We start from the raw sequence: 24,890 nt of genomic DNA, 5'->3' as shown, positions 1-24,890 counted from the left end.
ATTCATGGGGGGGGCTGCAGTGAATCCTTGTACCCAGGGCCCAGAATTTGGTGCAACACCCCTGTCTGTGCGTGTGTGCATGTGTGAGTGCGTGTGTTATGATGCCCCTGTGTGTGTGTGTGTGTGTGTGTGTGTGTGTGTGTGTGTGTGTGTGTGTGTGTGTGTGTGTGTGTGTGTGTGTGTGTGTGTGTGTGTGTGTGTGTGTGTGTGTGTGTGTGTGTGTGTGTGTGTGTGTGTGTGTGTGTGTGTGTGTGTGTGTGTGTGATATAGGGGGCGAGGATAGAATAGAATCTCTTGAAAGTTTGAAGTGATTTCACCAGGTACCTCACCCTGCTTCACATCTGAAAATAACAAAGAAATGCCCTGAGCTCTCGGTACATATAACCACACATCACCAATGGATAGGAACGTAGAGGTCCTCCACTACTGTATGATGCTTTACACCCTTATACATCTATCTAATAAAGATAACATTCAAGCCATTTTCATATGATCTTTGTATCCATTCTAGAATGGACCATTTTCGCAGAATTGTCACAGAAGGTAAACAGCTGCCATTAATAAAATAATAGCGAGTACATTTGATTTAGGTGTACCAGTTAAGCTTTGACAGTGACTATTTGCACACCTAAATCAAACCGACTCTATGAATGTTAATATCTGCAGCTGTTCGGACCCCGCTATGACACACTAAAGCAGTCCATTGGAGTCCACTATGTCATGGTGCCCTCACCCTGCTAGAGTTTTTGCTTAATTTAATTCCATGATCTTCTTTTTATTCTGCACACTTGGTTTGCTTGTAAGGAAAAAAAAATAATAAAAAAAAGCTAACCGATTAAGGAGATGATACATACCACCACCAACTCCTAACATTCAAAAGGTATAATTGCTGGTATATATCTGGTGTTCTAATCTAATTAATAGTCTCAGAACGTGACCGAGACTGAAACCAAGATGTGAATTTATTGCAGCTGTGTTTCTGGTCAATGCCGCTGTCCCTGGACGCATCAATACCAGGGGACCAGAGAAAAGCCTGAAATGCGTTAAATGAGGCACCTTATATGTCCTTTTCGCTCCAACAAATGCACACCATCCATCAGGCTGTCTAGTGTTGTTGTTTGAGCATCACAACTCTTGTGGAATGACCTGTCAGCTTTTTAAATTTATTTTGTCTTATCTGGAGCTTAACTGTAATGTTGTGACTACAGGGACTTAAATCTTCCTCTCTGCCACTATGACAAGTTACCTTGACCCTTATATAAAACGGACTTCCAGGAACACGGCATGTTTAGGTTTTTGTGCTGTAATTGTCACATAAATTCTAGAATATGGACACAGGAAATAAGCTTCTGATAAGTGAGGCCTAGTAGGAGGAGCAGAAAAATAAAACTGATTTACAAAAGATGAATGAATGGAGATTGAGTTACAGTTTATCTCCATTTGACATAAATTTTACATAGTGCGCCTTATAGGTAAAATATCAAATCATTCAATATTATATTGAATGTTGCTGCATGCAAACTCACATAACATACACACTTCAACTCCACCAGTGGTTAGAAACAAATAGGCTGTATTTCCTTTGGTGAGGTTTTGCATGTTGAGGACAGCTGGAAGTGTGATCACAAACCAGAGGTTGAATTCATTTGACTGCATACACTGTAAAATAATCAATGTTAATTTAACGGGGTGTACACAAAAATCTCACCCACTGTGAAGTAAGCTGTGCCTCTGATGAGTAATGGTACTACTCTGCTTGAGTGTGTGCTGGTATTCAGGCGGTACCACTATCAATGTAAAAACATTCCATGATATCATTGTAAAAACATCCCATAAAATCAATGTAAAAACATTAGCTTCAGATGCGGCTGTTTATGCCAGCCGCATGCTGACGCAGACAGACAGACACGCACAAAGTCACTTGTAGAAGCGGCCTGCACCACTTTAAGAGAGAGTAACTCCGAGGGTGTACAAATGTAACCAAATGGACGCATTTGGTTACATTTGTCCAGTCTGTGAGTTGAATTGCCACTCAGGATTTTGCGGCGTAGATAAGCACTAAGCAGTGTATTGCATCAGGTGTAGGGATCTAACTTCCCGCTGTAATTGGACTTGGTGATGAATGGCATTGCGGATCTTAATGTGGCAGTATGGTTTCATCTTGAGCCGCTGGCTCTCGCTGGCTATTATCTCCATCCCGTGAGGATACATTGTGTCTGAGCCTTTGTTGGCTCTGTGCAGTGGAGTGGTGCACCTAATCTATTTATCACGGGGGTTGCGTGACCACCCAGCCAGGTTGCTATATCGGATTCTACAAGGCTCCCATGTTGCATTTCCTCTGGGGAAGCATGCAGCTTTACACCTATCAAACAGCGCTGCTGGTGTGTCCCCTCCCGCCCCAACATACGGAGCGTGGAACATCACATTATCTAAATGTATTTTTTTAATGTGGTTGGGAATTTGGGATTTTATGACATTGTATCCATTGTTTGGCATTTTGACCTTAAAGATTCAGTCTAGATCTTATTTTAATGATTAAACGATATATTAAACAATCTGTATGGTAGACAGGTAGAGTATGTTAATATACCAGTAAGGCTCCCTAATCGGGAGATAAGCGACCGTAGGTCACTTATCTCCACAAATAGGGCAAAAATGTGTTTTGCCAAAATCTTCCTGATCCATGTTGATGACATGAGTGTAGACATACTGTGTAGTGATTTTCGTGATTTTAGGGCAAAATCTGTAGGAGCAGTGTCCAAAAATGTGTTTTTAAAAATCGGCCTGGAGGTGGCGCTATATGGGACAGATTCATGTTGATGGGATGAGTGTAGACATACTGTGTACCGATTTGCGTGATTTTAGGGCGAAAATTGTAGGAGCAGTGTCCAAAAATGTGTTTTGCAAGAATCGGCCTCATGGTGGCGCTAGAAGAGGGCCATGTGAGAAATGAGGGGTGGGGTCTCCGCGCCGGCAAGGCGGACGAATAGGTACCGGCCCCGGCTGTCCCGGTCGCTCCTAGCCGGAGTTACGGCATTTTATGTGAGCTGCAGTGTAGGGGGTCCTCCACTGGGGGCGCCACCACTTTTGCATCCGTTCTGGAGCACCAGGAGTCGGTGGTCCCCGGGAATTCCCCGTGAGCAGCCCCGTTGGGGTGGTCATTTGGTCATGTTTGCGCATTTGGTCATTTTTTACATCTGGGGGTCCCCCAGGGACCTGGGGGTCCCTGGAGCTCCGGGGGTCCTTGGAGGTTGTAGTTTGGCAGGCAAGGAACGTGTGTGCAAAATTTGGCATGGATCGGGGCAACGGTTGCAGAGATATAAGCAGGGAAAAAGTGTGACGTGTGAGGTGTGACAGACAGACTGACAGACAGACGGAGTTACTTACACTATAAGTAGCACAAAATAACTAGAACTTGGAAGTACTTTTCCCTACTCTTCCATTGACAAATATTGATCCTGGTATCGGGTAGGACATCTATCGTACTGGTTGAGATGTACTGTATATTACTGCCTGAAGTGCAATATCTCTGCTGGCCAGGCCGGGATTGTCTCTTGACGGAGCGGTAGAAGTTTGGTCTCTCACAGGGGAGACCCGCTTTGAACATTTTATATCCTCTATCAAATACATTGCATAGTTTAGTTAACTTATTGGTAGCCAGGAAAGGTACAGTATGCTCTCCATGCTCATCTCCATTCACAAGACATGAGAAGAGGCTAATTGTATTATTACAGAGTGCACTTTCAATCTGGCATCCCCATTTTGGGCTTTTCATTATAAGGGAACATTTTCAAAGGTTCAAAGGTTTTCTGAAATTTCGAAAATTGCAGCTCCACAAGCTTACAACGCGTTGCATCGTGACATGTTGTGAGCTTGTCGTACAGTTCTCTATGCTCTATGCTGCACAGTAAAAATTTTATTTACTGTCATTAAAGTTCCAGATCTTATTGTGAAGGATGTTTCCTTTCAGCATGTGTATAACAAATTTGTTTCATTACACATAATTTGCATATAGTCAATAGCACTCAATTCAATACAATTATACTACATTTACCTGAACATATTTGTTGTCAGCAGCCTGCTTCTGGAATGTCACAAAAAGTACAGACCAGAAATGATCAGCACTGACCAGCACTTAACTGATGATTCTATGGCAACATGTCCTTGATCACATAGAGCGGTTGTGTCTAGTTCATTTGTTCATGTCGGGATGACACATTCTCCCAGAGTCTTCAACCTTCAAGGATAGGGGCTAAAATACACCATTAATCATCAACTCCTAGATTCTGTGCCGACATAGAACAGCCAGGGAGGCCCTTCATCTGTGTCTCGCTAGTTAGTTAAGAACGTTATCGGTCAGAGTTTTTTTTTTCTTCCTGGCTGTGTGGACTGAGATGTCAGTCACACTTCGGTAATGGAGCCCAAAGCAGGTAGAAGTATACTGTATTATCTCTGATCTTATCCTTGACTGTGAGAGATAACTCATTTCCTCTTCGTGGTGTTTGTTTACCCAGGTGTTACATGAAAACCTATCAGTTCAAACACGCGAGACATACTTAACACTTAGTGAGTCGGCATGCCGATGGAAATCAGACAAGGCTGTATACTGTAAGCCATTGATTTCTCTTCCTGACGGCGCTAACAATTGGACACATCAGGGATGGCTTGGCTTCCCCTCCACAGTTTAGTTAATGAAAACACCATCGTGTACCACTCACACTCCATCTCTGACATAGTGGAGCTCTGCGTATCAATATGGGAATGTCCTGTAGTGGTGAAAATTAATCTCTGGAGCATACACAACCTGTGTGAAGAGATGTGTGAATAATTCACGATGTCTTGTTTGTCTGACCTTGAAGTCCTGTGTGTGTGTGTGTGTGTGTGTGTGTGTGTGTGTGTGTGTGTGTGTGTGTGTGTGTGTGTGTGTGTGTGTGTGTGTGTGTGTGTGTGTGTGTGTGTGTGTGTGTGTGTGTGTGTGTGTGTGTGTGTGTGTGTGCGTGTGCATGCGTGTGTGTGTGTGTGTGCGCGCTGTGTGTGTGCTTTCCTTTCTAGCTGGGAAGTGTTGCGGTTCCTGTTGTCGAACTTGCGCTGGTGGATGGAGGAGTACCGTTTTGACGGCTTCCGCTTTGATGGCGTGACCTCCATGCTGTACCACCACCATGGCATAGGTAAGGCAAGCTAACAGGGCTGGAGTCATGTACCACCACTATGGCTGGATTTAGACTGCAGTCAAATCCAGCCCAAATCCGATTTGGTTGTCAAATCCCATCTTTTGGCCCGAGTTTTCACACAGCATTTGCAAGTGACATAGATCTGATCTGTGCGTTCAGACAGCGTCAGCCCAAAGCTGCCCTGCGTCGACATGTATGCTTTGGTTACCGTGGTAACGACCTAGGCGTCATGACGTTACGTCACTACGTCGACGCTAGTTGATTACGTTCAGGAAATGCGACATAATAGACCTTAGTAAACACACGTTACAATATTGTTTTTCTCTCTTCTTTTCTTTACTCTTGTGTTTTGCTTTTCTCTCTGGTTTTAACTGTTTAGCTCACGTGTTTTGTCTCTTCTCTTTTGTTTTTCTCATGTGCTCAGTGCGCTGTAATCAAATAGTAAATACTCACGCTCTGTAATGATGTAATTTACAGCCGCGCTCAGCCTCAGGTCGCGCAGCAAGTGACGCTTGGCCAGTTTGATGTGACTTGCATGTGACTTGCATATAACTCTATGGGGTGGATGTGGTTGCTGCTTTCAGACTGAGTCAGATGTCCTCAGATCCGATATGGATCGGATTTGAAACCACCTCTGGATGTGGTTTTTCAAAATCGGATTTCATGTGACATGCATGTGACCTGTCTGGATTTAGACTATTTTTAAAATATCGGATTCCACTTTTGATGTGACTCAGATCTGATTCAGGCTAGATTTCAGTGGCAGTGTAAAGCCGGCCATATGTCTTTAGTAAGGCTAGCAGGACTGTAGTTATGTGCACAAAGCACATCAGCCAGCTCATCCTATAGTCCAGCACGCATTGTAGCACTGAGCATTTCATTTGCAATGCAAGGCAGCTGAAGCATTGGGTTTATCCAGCGGGGTTTGGCTGGCTGACGGGGCTGAACGGTGCCATTCCAGCAGGCTTCACAAAAATGGTTTATTTTGGATCTGGCAAACAGTGCATTGGTGCTTCTCATCGACGCAATGTGTTCCTGTGAAAGAACGCGTGTTGCTGGGAGAAAGGCCACATTCTTTAGCCTTTGTGGGGAAATTCCAGACATTTTGAATATAAAGTGGAGCAGCGAGATAAGCTGACGTGCGAAAAGTGCTCAAGCTGCACTATAGCAGATGTGTGTTGTGTGTGCACGGCTGTTCAATCCGCAGGTGTAATATGGCAGATGTGTGTTGTGTGCACGGCTGTTCGCTCCTCAGGTAGCGGCTTCTCAGGGGACTACAGTGAGTACTTCGGCCTACAGGTGGATGAGGACTCTCTGGTTTACCTGATGCTGGCCAACCACATTCTGCACACCCTCTATCCCGACTGTATCACCATCGCAGAGGTGAGACGAACTACGCTGTAAGATCCTCAGTGTTCATTTGACTCTGTCAATGTAACCCTTACGGGTCCATTTGGTTACCTTCAACTCACAGAGTTATGAATGGATACTGAGGACTGAGTACTGTAATCCTGCAGTATGTGTATGTGTGTGTGTATGTTCACACCTACACACACACACACAAACACACATGCACACTTAATGTTCAGTTACTTCTCACTGACACCGACCACTGTTAAGATTAATGAGCACGCTGACTAGCACTCTACCACTCACACCAGTTGTCATTGGTTTAATTAAAATACGATGCCGTGGTAAATGGGTTGCCACCATTCTGTGTCGTGTGTGTGTGCTGTCAAGTAGTAGTAAACGTGATCTTAGCATATCGTCGCACCGATAAAGATGCAAATGCAAAAGAAGAGATAAATGAATTAAATCACTCTGTCTATTCACTCTCACAGATGCAAACACAAGAAAATGTAATTAATGTTTGTCTCATACTAGGATGTGTCAGGAATGCCAGCGATGTGCAGAGGAGTGGCAGAGGGAGGGCTTGGTTTTGATTACCGTCTGGCTATGGCCATTCCAGACAAGTGGATCCAGGTGAGTTTGTGTGGAGAAGGACACTATATAAATGCACAATTAACCATTTATAGCGAAGCACAACAATAGGGTGCAATAATCAATGATTTAATAAAATAATCTTCAAACCGATCTGCAAGCTCACGGCGGCAATTTTACTATTTTTGCATGACACTTTTGACACTGTTACAAGTTAAGAGAGATAAAAAACCTTCCTGTTTGGGCGCTGTGCCTATTGCTCGGCTTTCAGATTCTACCTGTTCTAAGTGTAAAATGTCCTTAATGATATACAGTAGGGAAGTGATTCTATATATTTATTTTACAAACCATTTGTCTTTTTTATCATTTTATTATACACTGAAATATATCATACAGTACTGTAGTAGAAATGATGTGGTATCATCAGTGGTAATTGAGATTGGAAAATAAATTATAGCCAGACCAACATTTTAACCTATGGCAAAATAAAGTGATCCCCTGGAAGGCTAGTATGTCTGAGGCTGGGGGAAACTAATTTGCATTAATCTGCTGCCTGCAGTAGTCAAACAGCATTGAGCATGGCACTGTATCTCTGAACCTGTGACCATTACGGTGAACTGTGAGATATGTTACAGGTTCATTTGGTTACATTTGCACACTCTCTGAGTTTCAAATGGATAAATTAACACTGAGGAGTTTACTGTGTAGTTTACCTCAGGGTGCATTCACACCAGGAATTTCTGATCTGGAACCGGATCCTACCCGATACTCAAGTCCACTTTCTTTGATTAGCGTGAACAATGTGTGTGAACTGTGCAGCTTACCCGGGTTTGTTGAACTTGGTGTGCCCGGGTATGGTACTCGGGTACGCAGGTATGTGAAAGCCATACTACCAAAAAGAAAAACACACCTAGTGTGATGTGAGCGGTGCCTTTTATGAGTTAATTTCATTAAGAATCCCGCAATGCCAATGCCAAGCTCTGCGGGACAGACATACAGTATGGGCGGACATACTGTACATTCCATGAATTGAATACCAAGGACCACTGTTAAAGGACTTATTTGGGATGTTCCTTTTAGGCAGGGTGTTTAACTGTACTTGTACTGTACTACATTCTATTGTATTGACTATACTTGTACTGTTCTCCATTTTTGTCTAATAAAATAATAAAACAAAAAAGAAAATATACATACACCGCTCAAAAAAGGTTGACTGTTATTTAGACTCTTAATTGAATGCTTTCTTAAAATGTTGGCAGAGCATACAATCACCACTACGCAAGTGTACTCGGATATGGGAAAAACATTACTAATGTGAAAGCTTACCGTTGGGAAAGGGGCAATCGTACTCTGACACGGTAAGAAGAAATCATACCTAATGTGAAAGTTTCTCAGGTAGGGTACAGGCAGGGAGATGAATTTCAATGTAAATCTACAGTATGAATTTCTTGGCCTTTGGTGGGAAATTAGGCATCCAATAAACATTACTCATACTCCATGGAATCAGTCAGAAAGAATTATACTGTACACAGTCAGATGTATTTTCCAGAGTTTTTGATTGTTGTGAAGGGGGTTGCAAGTATTGAATGAATTAAGCTGTGTGCTTCAAAGCTGTCTTTGGTTCTTTTCTTTCTTTGTGCTTTTAGGTTAGTACAGAATATTCACTTTTTTCTTTTGCTTATTTGTATAGCAGTGTTGATTTATTTTCTCTTTTTCCTTAATCCTGCTGCCTGCAGTGGAAATGTCATGGTGATGACCAGCTATTATTTATGCCTTGTTGTGACCTTCATTTATAAATAAATGTGAGCGAGTCATATAATGGTTATTGAAAAACAACAGCATTTGATTCAGTATTCATTGGAAAATAGTCAATTATGAAAACTGCCAACATTTTCATTAGATGCAACGAAGAAACAAAAAACAAAAATAGCGAGAGTGGGAAAAGTAAGCTTTCATAATGCTATCTGAAGGCAGTCGGGTTGAAAGGCCTTTTGTCATGCCTTCTTAAGTGGAGGCAATTCAATAGACCCGACAGTCACCTTAACATTTCTCTTTGCTTCATTATTCTGTCTGAAACTTCTGTCCTTGGGGTAGCAACATGAAGTGTCCAACCTTGCTAATGCTCTTGTGGGTGAATGGAAGCAAATTGCAGCAGCAATGTTCCAACTAGTGAAACGCCATCCCAGAATAATGGAGAATGTTATAGTAGCAAAGCGGGGACCAACTGCATATCAAAGCTCGTGATTTGCTTCCATTTAGACCACTAAACCAGTGATGAGGTCCGGCACTGATGTCGGTGATTAGGCCTGGCTCACATGACATCCAAATTCATGCCAAAGGTGATCTAATTTGATTTGAATTGCAAATGACCACAAATCATACATGTTTGTTAAAAGACATATCTATAATGAATACCAAAAAAAATCACACCTAGAGTGAAGTGAGTGGTGCTATTTATGAGTTGATATCATTAAGTGTCCCGCGAAGCTTGGCCAATATGTGACCCTGGGCGTACAACACACTTTGAATGCTTTGTGTCAAGAATGTAGGCAACGCTTCGGGATGCTTTGTCCTGGACACTTCGTACCTTACAATGTGACCCTGTGACCCTGGGCGTAGTATAAACTTTGAGTGAATTGTGCCAAGATGTAGGCCAGATGTAGGCCAGATGTAGGCCGCGCTTCGGGACACTTTGTCAAGGACGCTTCGTACTGGACAAAGACAGATGTTGGAGCTTAGCTCCTTCCAGGAGCACTGCTCAAAAACATCACACCATGGCAATGTAATAAAATAATAAAACAAGAAAATGGCTCTCAGCCACGCCAGGTGGCCTACACAAGGTTTTGAATAAAATACAATGTCGCTTCAATCTTGAAGCGGCCTGTTATAGCGCCACCATGAGGCCGATTTGAAAAGCAGTGGTCCTTCCTTGGCCTTGCGGGAGTGTCCATGCAAATTAGCTGTTCACAGTTGGACCTATAAATGGAAGGATAGACACAGACATGGAAAACATATACCCTGTATAGTCTCCGGCCTTTGATTTAGATTATTATTACAAAACATAAATTAAACCAATGGGGGTACATTTACAAAAATCGAATTATTGTCTTAGGAATGCAACAAATACAAAAAATTATTATATAACTCAAGTCTCCATGGCATGAGTAATCAATAGAAAAAAAGTCATTTTGGGGGTGAACTACTCCTTTAAGTTGTATATATCAGCTATTTGAAAATATCCTAACTACAAGCTCACATAAATAAAACCATAATAAGTAAAGTAAAAGCCGTCACAGTGATTAAAAACGTATGTACACAAACTGTCTCAGAGTGTGTGTGTGTGTGTGTGTGTGTGTGTGTGTGTGTGTGCGCGCACAAGTATGCATGCATGTGTCCTAAGGGCATGAGGTTATAGTGGGCATGAAGGGTGTGTATCTTCAACTATTTGTGAGGCCTTCTTTACTGTCCGTTTATCGTGGATGCTGCTGATTGGCTTCAGCACGATGATCTTTCTGCTGGTCTTTACAATCCTGTCGCGGGGTTTTGGGTCGATGGCGCGTGTCGCCAAAGACCATGCTGTGCTATTGATGGTCAATATGGATTCCGCAAACAATTTATAGAATGCCTGCAGGACTGATGGCCGGACCTGGACCTCATCTTCTTGAGGAAGAACAGGCGTTTGTTGGCACTTAGAATGTATCCTCTCACTATTGGTCTTAAAGGTGAGCTTGTGATCGATGGTCGTGCCAAGTTTATTCCTCAATGCGCTGTAATGTCTGGCCATTTATCTCCGGGCTCGGGCAAATGGAATGGTTTCTTTGGTTTTGCTGAGATTTAGGTCCAGGTATTCTCACACCACTCTGCAAAACTGTGGATTACTTTGCTGATCGAGTTAACTGTCAGTGATAACTGTGTGGTCGAGTATTTGACGTACAACATCTCAGGGTCTGAGCTCCTACTGTGTACACTACAGGCTAAACCGGATTGGTGAGATGGCAGATGCTTGCAGGGGTGTCGCACCAAATTCTGGGGCCCTGGATACTTTAACTATTGAAAAATAACAGATCTACAAGCTCACAGCGCGGCACCGAGTGCCACGCTGCGAGCTTGTAGATCTGCTATTTTTGAAAAATTGAGAAATTTCAAATCCATGTTTCTATGTCAGTGGTGCTCAAACTTTTTCACGTGAAGGACCCCCAAAATGATATGTATTTGGCCACGGACCCCCATCTCAAAATATTTAGTTCCAGGGACCCCCCAGAAGCAAAAGTTTAGTTAGAAATGGTTGCTTAAAAAAAATACATATATTCAAACGGCCCTGGCTGTCTATCTGTGAGGAAGGAGAGGAAGAGGAGAATGAGATGGGTGTTGTTGATATCTGAACTCTGTCGTAAACTTCTGTATAATATATTTTATACAATCATAATGAGTAGAAATTAGTCCAAAACAAAAAAACACTGAATGTGTAGTTTTTACATTACCACGTTTTGTTGCACTCAGGGGAGTGCTAAGATGTGAGATATATGGGACAACTCCGCTGCAGCCTATGGGTTAGGCCCCATCCCAGGCCCGGTGGCACGAGGGTGCGTGAGGGTATTTTAGCCCATGTGCCCATGTGCGCGACCTTTCCCTTTTTTTTAAAATGTATTATTAAAATAATATTAATATCAGTGGTGTAGCATGGATTACATGTACCTGGGAGAGTGAGACAATCAGATGGGAGAGAATCCTCCGCACGCGCATCAGTGAAACCGGTTTTATCGCTTTTTTTTTATTTTATATATATATATATATATATATATATATATATACCTGTGTGTGTGTGTGTGTGTGTGTGTGTGTGTGTATATAGGGTGTATAAAAGTAGTTCTAAGAGCGGCCATTTCTTGGGTCAACACAGCCTTACACAGGTGTTCTGATTAGACTATAGCATTAGTTCTATGCAATCAAACAATTGAAACACCTGTGTTTTGACCCAAGAAATGGCCGCTAAGGACTACAATTGCGTCACCGCTGGCACACACTATATATACTGTATATATATATATATATATATATATATATATATATATATATATATATATATATATATATATATATACATACAGATCCTTCTCAAAAGATTAGAATATTGTGTAAAAGTAAATTCTCTTGAAACTTTCATATATTTCTTGAAACTTTCATATATTCTAGATACATTGGACATTCAGTGAATTATTACCTTTTTTGTTAAAAATAAGATTTTTTATGGCATACATCTCATGAATATCAAAAGTCCATATTTCAAAATACTACAATATTACACGAGACCACTCAAAACAAGGATTTATAATAGAGAAATGTCAGATTTCTGAAGTCAGAGTTGCTTGAAGTCCAATGGGAAGTTTCCGAAGTCGGTTATGATTTGGGGTGCTATGGCATCTGCAATGCTTTTTCACACAATATTCTAATTTTTTTAGAAGGATCTGTATATATAGTGTGCTACACTTGAGAGGATGTTGATAGACTGTCCGCAATCTTACTGAATGATTGAATGAATGAAGACTGGTGTGTACTCTGCTTAGGAGCCCCTACATAATTCATAATTGATTATATTCTTGTCCCTCTGGGTTTTCTCCTATGTATTCATTCATATCCAGGCCATCCATTGGTGTTTTTTTATTAAACTGGCAAAGATTCCTCAGAAAAAAGCATGTTTGTGAGAAAGCAGATAGCGGTCTCTCTCTGGGGGGGTTTGAGCATCTGTTTGGGTGACGAGGGTGCTGTGGATCTCTTGAATCATACTCGGCCTTTGTGTTTACTGTATCTGGGTAAATACGCTTCATTTTATTATTTTGGTTTTACTGTTCTGGTAAAGGTAGCAGTATGCTGTTTACAGAATGGCCTACAAGGTTATGTGTTGTAAGATATGTGGAAAATGTCTCCCCCCTAGCTCCTTTCTTTTACTTTTATCCAACGCAAACATTATATTTACTTGATCTTGCAGCATGTGAGGAAAATGTCTCATAAAAGTGTTTTTCCTTTCTTCTTTTATCCAACACAACAAAAGTTATATTTGCTTGATTTCATGGGAAGCTACAGTGCGTGTGACCTCGTAACTGCATGCATCCTCTCACACTACAGTGTTTCTTGTCTCTCGATGGGGGATGTCCACGCATCGTTAATCAAGTCTGTCTCTCACAGCAGTGTTTTTTACTCGGTAGCAGAGCGAGATGGAAAGAGGAGGAGGAGGAGAGGGGGTTTAGTCCCAGACTTGACCTTCCTCAGCGATGCTTGTGCTAGCTGTGCAGCGAGCAGTGCTGTACACCACTGAGGCGCAGCCTTCTTGACAGTTACCCAGAAGGTTCATGGGATAATCCTTCGGATGCCTCATGCCTCTGGAGAGGCGGTTGCTGCTCATTCTTTTAAAAACAAAACAAAAAAAACCCAGCAACAACATTGCTTGCAATGTAATATTCATTTAGATCGTTCTTTGGGTTGCTTTTTCCCCCCTCAGATTATATTTGTTGCTTCCCTGAGGAGGCCACGCCATGTGAAACGCAAAGCCAGAGGAAAGCAAGCGAGCAGTGTTATTCATGTATTTCTGTGCAGGGATGCATTCATGTGCTTTCGGAACATGGCTTGGCATACCCAGTGAGGTGCACTCAGGGTTGCCTAGCCTCTCCTCACAGAGTGTCAATTAGGAGGGATTTGAATGGGCTAAAGTAGAGCCCCCGACTGAGGTGTGCGTCTTTGAGAGCAAGCAAGGGAACCCAGAGACAAAGACAGAGAGTGAGCCATGTGTAGATTTAGAGAATCATGGTGTGCGATTGTGCGTACGTGCGAACGAATCAACAGCCTGGTTCCTTGAGCTGAGTCTCACGCTGTGCTTTGTCCTTTGCATGACTGATTCATATGACTCATTTCCTGACTGTGCCAATCTGTTAGGATCAACTAGCTGTGAAATATGAAGATACCTTAATTAGAGAACCTGATAAAGTTTGGGATGATTCGATCTGATTACAACCATAAAATGCTGTCACAGCGTCACTCCTAATGGATAATGTGACAAAAGCCCTCTTAATTTAACAAGTGCCCTTCCCTCTAGCTACATTAGATTGAGATGTAATTGAATCAATTAGAGGTGGAGGAGGTAGAGAATTAGCCTTTATCTCTTTTTTACGGCGATGCTCTGCAAGAGGATAGTCTACAAAAGGTCTGTGTGTGTGTGTGTGTGTGTGTGTGTGTGTGTGTGTGTGTGTGTGTGTGTGTGTGTGTGTGTGTGTGTGTGTGTGTGTGTGTGTGTGTGTGTGTGTGTGTGTGTGTGTGTGTGTGTGTGTGTGTGTGTGTGTGTGTGTGTGTGTGTGTGTGTGTGTGTGTGTGTGTGTGTGTGTGTGTGTGTGTGTGCGTGCGTGCGTGCGTGCGTGCGTGCGTTGCGTGCGTGTGTCTGTAGGGCTGTCACGATTATGACATTTTGCATGACGATCAATTGTCCCTCAAATAATTGCGATTAACGATTTAATTGTGTTTTTGTCGTTGACAATTTCATTTCTGTTTGGCTTTTAGGCTTTGAAGTTGCACATGGTAGATATGACACATAACCTAAATATACAAAGAAATTACTGACATATTTGCTAACTTAATACTTAAAAAAGAGCATTGATAGTGGAAATAGCCGATCTACAAGCTCACAACGCGACGTTGTGAGCTTGTAGATCTGCTATTTCCACTATTTCTTACTTTATAAAAAATATATGAACATTTTTCAACATGGAAACGATTATGACGATTATGAAAAATAATCGCGATTATGTCAAATAATAACGATTAGACGATTATGTAATAATTGTGACAGCCCTGTCTGTCTGTCTGTCTGAGGCTAATCTCACAAAACACTGGACTGCAGCACCATACAGTATGTTTTGTGCATTCTGTCGCTGTGAGCTTGTAGATCTGCTATTTCCACTATTTCTTACTTTATAAAAAATATATGAACATTTTTCAACATGGAAACGATTATGACGATTATGAAAAATAATCGCGATTATGTCAAATAATAACGATTAGACGATTATGTAATAATTGTGACAGCCCTGTCTGTCTGTCTGTCTGTCTGTCTGTCTGTCTGTCTGTCTGTCTGAGGCTAATCTCACAAAACACTGGACTGCAGCACCATACAGTATGTTTTGTGCATTCTGTCAGTAGGCCTCCATGTATTTTAGAAGTACCTCCATGTATTTTATTTCACATTATTTTCTAGATTTCTTTTCTACATTTCACTTTTGAAGCGGTGAAAGCCGCTTCCAAGGAGTGGCTTTGTCTGTCCCGTACATGTCCCGACTCGGGCCGTGCATGCAGAATTGAGGATTGGTCAAGCTTCACATGACAATCTGGCCCTCCAGACAAAATCATTTCATAGCTCTAGAACACATCAGAACAAAAATTCACCGCTTCACTTCGAACCGAGGTTTGATTTTTGTGTATTAGCACGGATATCGAGATCCGTGCTCATACGAATAAAGTCATCACAACCAGAACGGCTCATACAAAGAGATGTATGTTGTTTGCACCGCTCACTTCGCACTGGTGCGATTTTCGTATTTATCTTTAATTTCATAATGGAATTGAATGCCTGTCTGATCGGGCTGACTGGAGTCATGCATCATAGACACGTCAGATGACGTGATGGCCTGGCCAAATGAAGCCAGAGAAGCCACATGCTCATGCGCCAACTCACTTTCACCCCTTGCCCTATGTCAACCTCAGTTCGCCTGCTCTAACATAGGCATTTCTGCTTCAGCCTGCTTTATTCTATTAGCTAATTGTACTCCGATGCCTTCCTCGTATTGAGTTAACTGCCAGTGTAGGATTTAGACACCAAGCTTCTTCGGCTTGGCTTATTGCGAGAGGAGGGCCAGGCAGGCACTACCTTTCAGTAGAGCTAAGCCCCAGGCAGACACATTTGCGTGGGCAGAAAGTTCATTTATCTCAAAAACAGTGAACATATAAAGATACAGAGGCATTAGCTAGATCCATGGGATTGACTACCTCTGCTCTCTCTCTCTACTCACCCCATATGTGTGAGTTGGATGTCCCCATAGCAACGCAAGCTAATACGCTGTTGCAGAAGTGGTTGTTAAAAGCGAGGGAGTCAGCATGCCTAGGCCAGTCATCACATCTAAAATACTTGCTTTTCAACGGAACTGAATGGTTTCTGGCTCCTCAAATCATCTCCGCCAGCTCCGGACCAGGTGAAAAAGCTACTGATTAGATCAACCTCGACCTGCACTGCAATTTCTAGTTTATTTATCTTTGGTCCTGGCTCTGCCTAATTAATTTGGGTTCTCTGGTTGGCTGCTGACAGCAGGCTTGTAAAGTAAGATTTGTGCACTGCTCATTATCATTGATGAAGTGTAGTGTCAGTAGTGCCAGGCAGCTTGGCTGGTTGGGGTTGATGTGGGTGAGCCGGTGCTAGCCCAGTCACAGCTCTCTCTGCTTAGATGCTTCCATTCTTAGATTAATTGCTCCCAGACCACTTATGTGGTTAAAGTGAACCATAATGATTCATAAGGAAATTCAGAGGATTTGACTACATGGAAACAGACATGGCTTGGATAATCAAAAGGATGTTTTGGAGTTGAAAAGATAATAGTGTATAAGCCATTTTATTTTAATTAGTACCGGTATACCTATTACCTACTTGAAATGATGCTGAGAGATGACATTGTGGAACAACAAAATCTGTTTAATATAATTTCCATGCAAAATACAGGCATACAAATCAACAAACAGAATAATTTAAACCATTTACAGTACAGACAGGTAATGGACGCCTATTCCTAAATTGTCCAAGAATTCCGTTTTACGTCATGTTGCAAGAGATTCCATGAAATGCTGATCAGACCAGGCATTAGGTACTTGAAGAACCAGTCAGTCAGTCGGTCACTGGAGCCAGATAAAAAGGTGCAACATAGATGTGATATGTTGTTCATTTTATGATCATGGCAGACTGGAATCGTTGAGAGTGTGATCGTCTCTACAGCTCTATCTACAATGTTCCTAGAGTCTGCACCTCACTACTGTGAGGTGCTGCTCCTTACAGTACACTGCTATTTGAAATAATACCATTCATATTACTACAAATATAAATTAATAGATGACAGGAACTGCAAACTGCAAATATTATATGTATGTAGAAAATAAACAAATTACTTAAGGCCCAGCTGATTTAGACTAGACTTAAGACTTCTAGGGAGGCCCCAGTTGAATGATTGATTGTTAGGAACCAAATGGACCCTTATATGATTGTATTTCAGAAAGTGTACAAATGGTACCAAAGGGACCCGAGGCTCCGTAGCCTAATGCATACAAAGCGGGGCCCGGAGTAGATGCTGCTCATATAGGTTTTAAAGATCGGAGATGTGGTAGTGGATGCGGGTGATGACCACTGTATTGAGGTTTGCTGGCGGCATTAGTGATGGCTGTGAGCGGAGAAAGATTCAGATAGCGATAGCCTCTATTTAGGCCAACCAGAGAGTTCATCTTAATACCCATCGATCCACACAATTTACTCTCTTTACTCAAAGGATTATGGTCCTGTAAAGTAATATAAAGGTTTCCCCACATGTCAATCATCTGTCAAGGCCTGCTCCATTGAGCAGGCTTCAGGCTGTCAGATAGAGTGGCTAGTCAAGCTTCCTGCCAATCAGACAGACTCCTTGTCTATCAATGTTGGTTCTCTGGGCGTATTGTGGGTTTTTTCAGCCCTCTTGCCTCCCAACTTGGTTCACACACCCACTCTTCCATTTCGTTTTTAATTTCAGGTTGATTTTGATCCTCTGGTTTTGTCTTTATAGCCTTTTCCTCTTTTGTGTATTGTGCCTCCAGTCCACTTGACTGTGTAGGTTTGAGTGAATAGAACACATTGTGTGTGCAAGTATTATTGGAAATATTGCACTGTGTAGACGGGTGTTTTGTGATGCATGTGTTGCATACGGCACCTGCATATCCCTCTGACCTCTGCAGATGACCCTTTGGCAGGTAGTATGGATGTATTTGGGCCCGCAGCAAGGAATTGATTCCGGGCTTGGGATTTATTGTTGAATCCTCCCATTTGGATGAGAGGGTTTGACCTTGCCCACCGCAGATGTGGTAGTGGGAGGCTGCTGTATGACTACTACCCAAGGGCCACAGGGAAGTTATTAAAAACTCCATTACCGCCATTCAAAGATAGACATAACTCACAGTGGGCATATAGACATGTCAAAACGGAGATTGATCAGGGAAGAAAGTATAACCTAGACGAAACCTGCCGTTGAAGGAGCACCATAGTGTACACAATGATGAGCTTTAGCCATCAGTCAGACTTCAGAAAGGATCTCTCGGCTGACCATCTATCATTGCCTCTGTCTCTGCGCAGATCCTAAAGGAGTTAAAGGATGAGGAGTGGGACATGGGCAATATTGTCCACACACTGACCAACAGGCGCTACGGGGAGAAGTGCATAGCATACGCTGAAAGCCACGACCAGGTACAGTAAAACCATCTCCATAAGGTTTATAGCAAGGGTCTTCAACAGGGGATCCTCAGAGTTACTACAGGGGGTCCTCCAAATCTTTGTGTGATAGAAGCTTTTTTTTCTCCTTTTCTTTATTAACCAATTGAACCCTAGCGTCCATATTCTGAGAACTTCAGCCAAAAATAGCAGATCTACAAGCTCACAACGCCTCGCAGCGGCTATTTTTGGCAAAGAGGTTTTGTGTAGAGAGGAAAAATAGCAGACTAAGTACAGAGTGATAGGTCAAGTTTATTAACTAAGTATTGACGGTTCAAGTGGTTAAATATCTGGAAACACAAATTGACATGAACCCAAAATACACTGGTGATTGTGCTGTCAAACGACAAAACTACTGTATATGTTATCTATGGGTAGAGGGGGGTCCCTGCTTCATCTCTCTCTCGAAGGGGTCCTTGGCCTGAAAACGTTGAAGACCCCTGATTTATAGCTTAGCCATTGCCCAGTTGACGATCATTGTTTCTCTAAGGCTCTGGTTGGGGACAAAACCCTCGCGTTCTGGCTGATGGACAAGGAGATGTACACCAACATGAGCTCCCTGCTGCCCATGACACCTGTGATCGATCGCGGCATCCAACTCCACAAGATGATCCGCCTCCTCTGTCACGGCCTGGGTGGAGAGGGCTACCTCAACTTCATTGGTGAGTCCGTTGTCATGGTAACAAACACAGAGAGATTATTAAGAAAAGTAAGGGCCGCACACTGGATCATGCTCCAAGGCTTAAAAGTTTTATTTAGTTTTTTTTTACAACATCGGACGTGAGGTTTCGAGGCCCTCTGGCCCTTCATCAGACAGTCTGATGAAATCTTTTTTTTTGCTTTTAATCTAAATGTTTGGTATTTTTAATTTAATTTCAGGTGAGGAAAATGTGATCTGGTGTTATTATACTTTTATGGAAATGTCTTTTGAAAATAATTTTCACCAATGACTCCAGTCAGAAACTGTTTTGAAGAGCAATAGACATTGGTTTACCTGTTTATTCACTCTCCAGAGCTGAAGTGGAAATTCAAGACAAAAGCAGTCTAGACTCAGACACATACAGTAGGCTTTTTCAATAGCAGCTACAGTAGTCCTCAGCCAACATTGAAGCACTCTTCATGTTCAACACAACACTTAGGCTGTTCTGGGTGCATTGACGCCTGCTGGTAAGGATAATAAAGTGATAATTAATTATGTTGGAGGTTGACCTTGGCTGAATTGAATGTGGTTCTGCACTGGAGTGGTCTCTGGTGATCAATGTACATGTAAATACTGCATAGTGCATACCATAGCCTCACTTTCCACAGCATTTTAGCTCCACCTGGTGACTTGGTGTTCTCACCAAACTACCATATCGTCATTGTCGGGTGGAAACCTTGTATGTCCAAAAGCGTTCGTTTTGTATTTATCATTTGAAAAATGAACTAAACTTGTGAAAACAGCCGATCTACAAGCACACAACGCCTCGCACCGCACTACTTTTGTGCGACGGCCTTGTATGATGAAGCAGGGCTTTACTTAGCGAAAAAACCTACAAATTTGAAACTTGGAGATACGAGGTTTCTGCCCGACAGTGACGATATGTTTGCTATTGTAGGATTTCTCTCTCTCTCTCTCTCTCTCTCTCTCTCTCTCTCTCTCTCTCTCTCTCTCTCTCTCTCTCTCTAGGATTTGAGTTATAATATAATGCATCCCTGTACAGGTTGAATTGATGACACAAAGTTCAGTTTTCTGACTGATGTGGTAAACGATTAGACAGTTGACTGCAGTTCTGATCTGATTCCAAGCCAGGAATAGTTTTTTGGTCCAACAGTTGACGTCAAACTTAAGTGCTTCAGCCACATGAGTTCTGTGACAGACACTTGATGTTGATTGACAGGGTAGAAGCTGCAGCCCATTCACTAATCTTAACGCTCTAGAAGATAGTACAATAATGGTAGTGCTATTTCTCCAACCAGTGGTAACAAAGCTGCATGAACAAATGTACTGTACGTACTAAAATAAAGTCTAGATACTGTATATACCTCATAATAATCTGACAAGAGGAGTCATGAATATGAATGGTATTTATAGTAGTAGAAAAGTAAAAGGATTCTAGTCTAAGTAACCCAGTATAAGAATTCACCATATTCACCTTTGTTAGTACACTTTTGTAACCATCTCTTCCTAAAACAGGAAGAATTCTCATCTAAAATGTCACCTGGCTTCATACCACATATACCACAATGAATGGGTTAGGCTTACTGTGTGTTCATTGATAGATTTCAAAGAGCCTTGTGCATAGAGGTGTGGAGCAATACTGTACAGTATATCACACATTTTAAATGTTGCCTATCTTTCAATGATTAATAAAACTGAGTTACTAATATGTTAGTGAGTGGGAGATTGATTGATTGATTGATTGATTGATTGATTGATTGATTGATTGAATACTTTGTTAGAAGTTTGCATAGGAAAAGCACAGCACACGACAGTACAGTACAGTTCAGATACAAGGTCTACTAATATCAATAGTGACCACATAGTCACCAACTTTAACAAGGCGGGGTTTTCCCCCTTAAAAGTAATTATGCAGTGTCCTGTTTATCAAACTTAACACTGACTAATTATGAAAACAATTTATTCTAAAATCTATGTAGTTTTCTGAGGAGAGCAATGTGTTGATATAGCATTTCTCTCACTAGTTCTACTGAATCTGCAGCTCTGTGAACCCCTCTTTGCAGAAGTTATTGTAATACCGGTATTTAAAGTCCCGCTTTTTATTGTAGGCATATATAAGCAGTGTCGTGAAGCATCAGGACATTCATTTCTCAATGCCCATTTCATTGCATTTAATTGCCCTGGTAGGGGCTCTAAGGATGTAGCTCTGTTCATCCCTCTGTCCATTTGATCTGCAACAAGATATCGCAAAAACTACTGACAGCTTTGCCGTGGAATTCGTGTGCACCTTCATGCCATGCTCCCCGGAGAGCCTCTTACTGACTTGGTAACCCCATGGCCTTTCCTCTAGCACCTCCATTAGGTGCTGAACACATCATCAGTGATGTAACCTGGGCTCATCGGGTGTTTCGGGTCTTTAAACATCAGACACCCTTGCCCAGGCGACTGCTCGTGTCTACCTCAGTCTGTCATCTTAATAGCAATGCGCCTTTAGCTTAAGTGCACCACCTTCTAAAGGGAATGGGAGAAGACATTGATTGGTTTAATTAAGGTAATGCCCAAGACATACACATGACTAATTCAGAGGCACCCTGCAGTGCGTCCACCTCAGCACCCACATACACCATCTAACAGTGGTGGAAAAAGTATCAATACTGACTATGTAGAAATACTCTGTTACGAGTAAGAGTCCGGAATTCATTTTACTTGAGTAAAAGTACATCTTTTGAAAATGACATCTATGACATCTATTTTAAAAAGGCCGAAATGTTTATAGTGCTGAAGTGCTTAATGTATGTTTTGTAATTATAATCAAAATCTACAAAATAACTAGTAACTAAAGTTTTCAAATAATTGTAGTGGATAATATTTTCCTCTGAGATGTAGTGGAGTAGAAGTAAAAAAAACTGAAAATTGGAAACATTTCAGTAAAGTAAAAATACCTCAAAATAAGTAAAAACAAGTACAGTACTTGAGTACAATTGCTGTACTTAGTTACTTCACACCATTCCAGGCATCTAACTATTGAGCCCTGTAGGGCCCTGCCATGCGGCTAGATCACCTAGATAGGGCCCAAAGTCATACATCAACATCTCAACAACAGATCTGTCTTTTAACAGTTCTTTATTCACTTTTACATGACTTAAAAGGCACAGATAGGTCTGGAGCTTAGTTGTCTCTCAGATCACTTAAGCTCTTGTAAGAGCTGGTGGCAGTCAGAGATCCTCCTGGCTTTTAGGTTGTAATTTGCAGTAAGGCCTTCAGAAATACCTGCCAGAGGAGCTTAGGCTCATACAATAAGTGGTATCTTTAAAATCTCATCTTTAGAAAATTCCCTAGAGACTTTTATTCATTTTCTTTTTCCCCACAAGCAGTAGGGCTCCAGGTACGGCCAACACTTTGGTCCCAAACAGGATATCTCCAAAACTACTTGCTGGATTGCAATTATATTTTCTGTGTACCTTCATGCCTCCTGGATGATGGACACTACTAATTTTAGTCAACACATGGCCATTCTTCTAGTGCCACCCTCAGACCAAAATATAATCTGTGCACACTGCACAGATATCATAATCTAATGGGCAGATTGCCACGAGGCACGAAGTGCATTCATGCTCCTGTTAAATCCTAACCATTTGGGGACCCTATGACCTTTCCTCTGACTTCACTTGCACACAAGATAATATCTCTAAATGTAATTGGTCCTATTACCATGATACTTTGGGTCCCAAATAATATATCTTGAAAACTACAGCACTAGCTTGGCCTTTAAACTCGGAGGAGCGTGACGATTAAACAATCAGAATATTTCATGTCAAAGTATAAATTTGGTGATACCCAATTCCTACATATTTGTGGTGAAAAATCAACTTTTTTTCATAAATAAAACATTATGCCACTTTAGCACTGTGTAATTTAACTTAAGATGCCATTCTTAGCCAGTCAGGATGGAATATGAAGAATTGGACAGATCTATCTATGTGTACCGATTGTGATCCTTCAGACAAAACCTGTCTGAAAATAACCCTAATACCAAAGCGGCCATATAGGCCAATGTGAAAAGGGTATATCTTCCTCTGCCTAGTGTGAATATGCGTGCAAAGTTTCACTGCAATTGCATACTGCGTTCATGATTTGAGGCATTTTGTTCAAAACGGACCACTCTTGCATTGGAAGCCAATCTTAGCCAATCGATGAAAAAATGTACTGATCTGTCTTGATCACATGACTATAGAGATAATGTGTACTGATTTGTGTGATGTTTGGACAAAATCTGTAGAATGCAGCCAACATTTGTTTTTTAGTTTTTTTGCAAAAGTCAGCCTCTTGGTGGTACGATGTGAAATTTGTTCTGCTATGGCCCCCAGGGAGTGTGCCTGTACAGTTTCACGCTGATCGGTCCAACGGTGCCAGAGATAAGCTGTTAACAGACGGACGAACACACACACGGATGGACAGGGGTGAAAACAGTCTTGGCCACACCTTGGGCCAAGGAATGGAAATTAATTGCAGAATATAAGCGCTCTAGGTGTATAAGGACCCTAGTCTTGTTTTATTGTTGTTTACACCTGTTTTTATAATAACAATAATTATTATCAGTAGTAGTACAGTAGCTGTAGTAGTGGTGGTAGTAGTAGCAGCAGCAGCAGCAGCAGAAGTGTCTTTTTCAAATAATTCTAAGCTGAGATATACAGTGTCACATCACAGCTTTCGAGAATGTCAACTTGTGTTTAGTGGTTTGAACATGAGAAGAGAAGGCATTATGGAAAGCGGAACAGTGTCTAAGAGGGCTTGAGGTATATCATCTATTTTTAGGTTTTGTCTGGCGGAAGAATAACACTATTGTCTTTTGATAACAACTAAACAAACTAAAGGACAAACTATACTTCAGACTCTTATGTTTTTCTGAACAGACTGACAGGAAAACAAGAATCTGATACATGTTTATGTACTGTACATCCTCAAATGTACAGTACCTAAAAAACATCAACACTGCAGACATGGCAAAGTTTTGTGCATTAAACAAAAGCATTAGGGAAGTGCTTCAACAAAGAAAGAAAATCAAAGTAAATACAAGATGACATGCCATGTCAATGGATCAATGACTACAGAGTCATTTAGCCAGTGCTGAGCAAGAACAAATCGTTTGAGCAAGCAAATCAATTTGAAGTGCCTAGCTTACAGAAACCCATCTATTTACTCATGGCCAATAGCAAACACCAGACTGCAAGAGGACACAGGGAGCATCAGTATTTGTGATGTGGAGAGATGGATACTGTAAAGATTGTTGGAGTGTCATTGACATTAAAGTGGCAAGCGGCGTGGCAGTAATGAAACGCCTCAGTGGGTTTATCATTACATCAGCAGGGATACAATGGAAGCACTATTACCTCCTGACTTTCAGAGCTCACAGAGACTTAAGATAACCTTGCAGATTTACAGGCTACAATTATTGGGCTAAAAAGATTGCCATGACCACTTTACATTATACAAACGTACAGTATATTGCAACTAGCAACCATTATATTTTAGTCTTGATGGTGAAAGGAAATCCACTTGTGTACTTTCTCATACATTTCAAATA

At 41.7% G+C, this 24,890-nt stretch overlaps 1 protein-coding gene across 1 annotated transcript in view; it reads left to right on the top strand.

Moving 5' to 3' along the window:
- The window catches only part of LOC308290531 (1,4-alpha-glucan-branching enzyme-like), a 98,242-nt gene that overhangs the window by 35,427 nt on the left and 37,925 nt on the right, over positions 1–24,890 (top strand). The window contains exons 8-12 of the mRNA XM_080732404.1: positions 5,053–5,168; positions 6,427–6,554; positions 7,056–7,154; positions 18,511–18,621; positions 19,136–19,307. Of these exons, the coding sequence (XP_080588530.1) occupies positions 5,053–5,168; positions 6,427–6,554; positions 7,056–7,154; positions 18,511–18,621; positions 19,136–19,307 (626 nt within the window). The remainder of the gene's footprint in view (positions 1–5,052; positions 5,169–6,426; positions 6,555–7,055; positions 7,155–18,510; positions 18,622–19,135; positions 19,308–24,890) is intronic.

This window comes from Nannobrachium achirus (assembly GCF_963921795.1).
Source record: "Nannobrachium achirus genome assembly, chromosome: 8".
NCBI lineage: Eukaryota > Metazoa > Chordata > Actinopteri > Myctophiformes > Myctophidae > Nannobrachium > Nannobrachium achirus.
The sequence above is the reverse complement of the archived record's forward strand: the minus strand, read 5'-3'. Positions and strand labels throughout refer to the sequence as shown.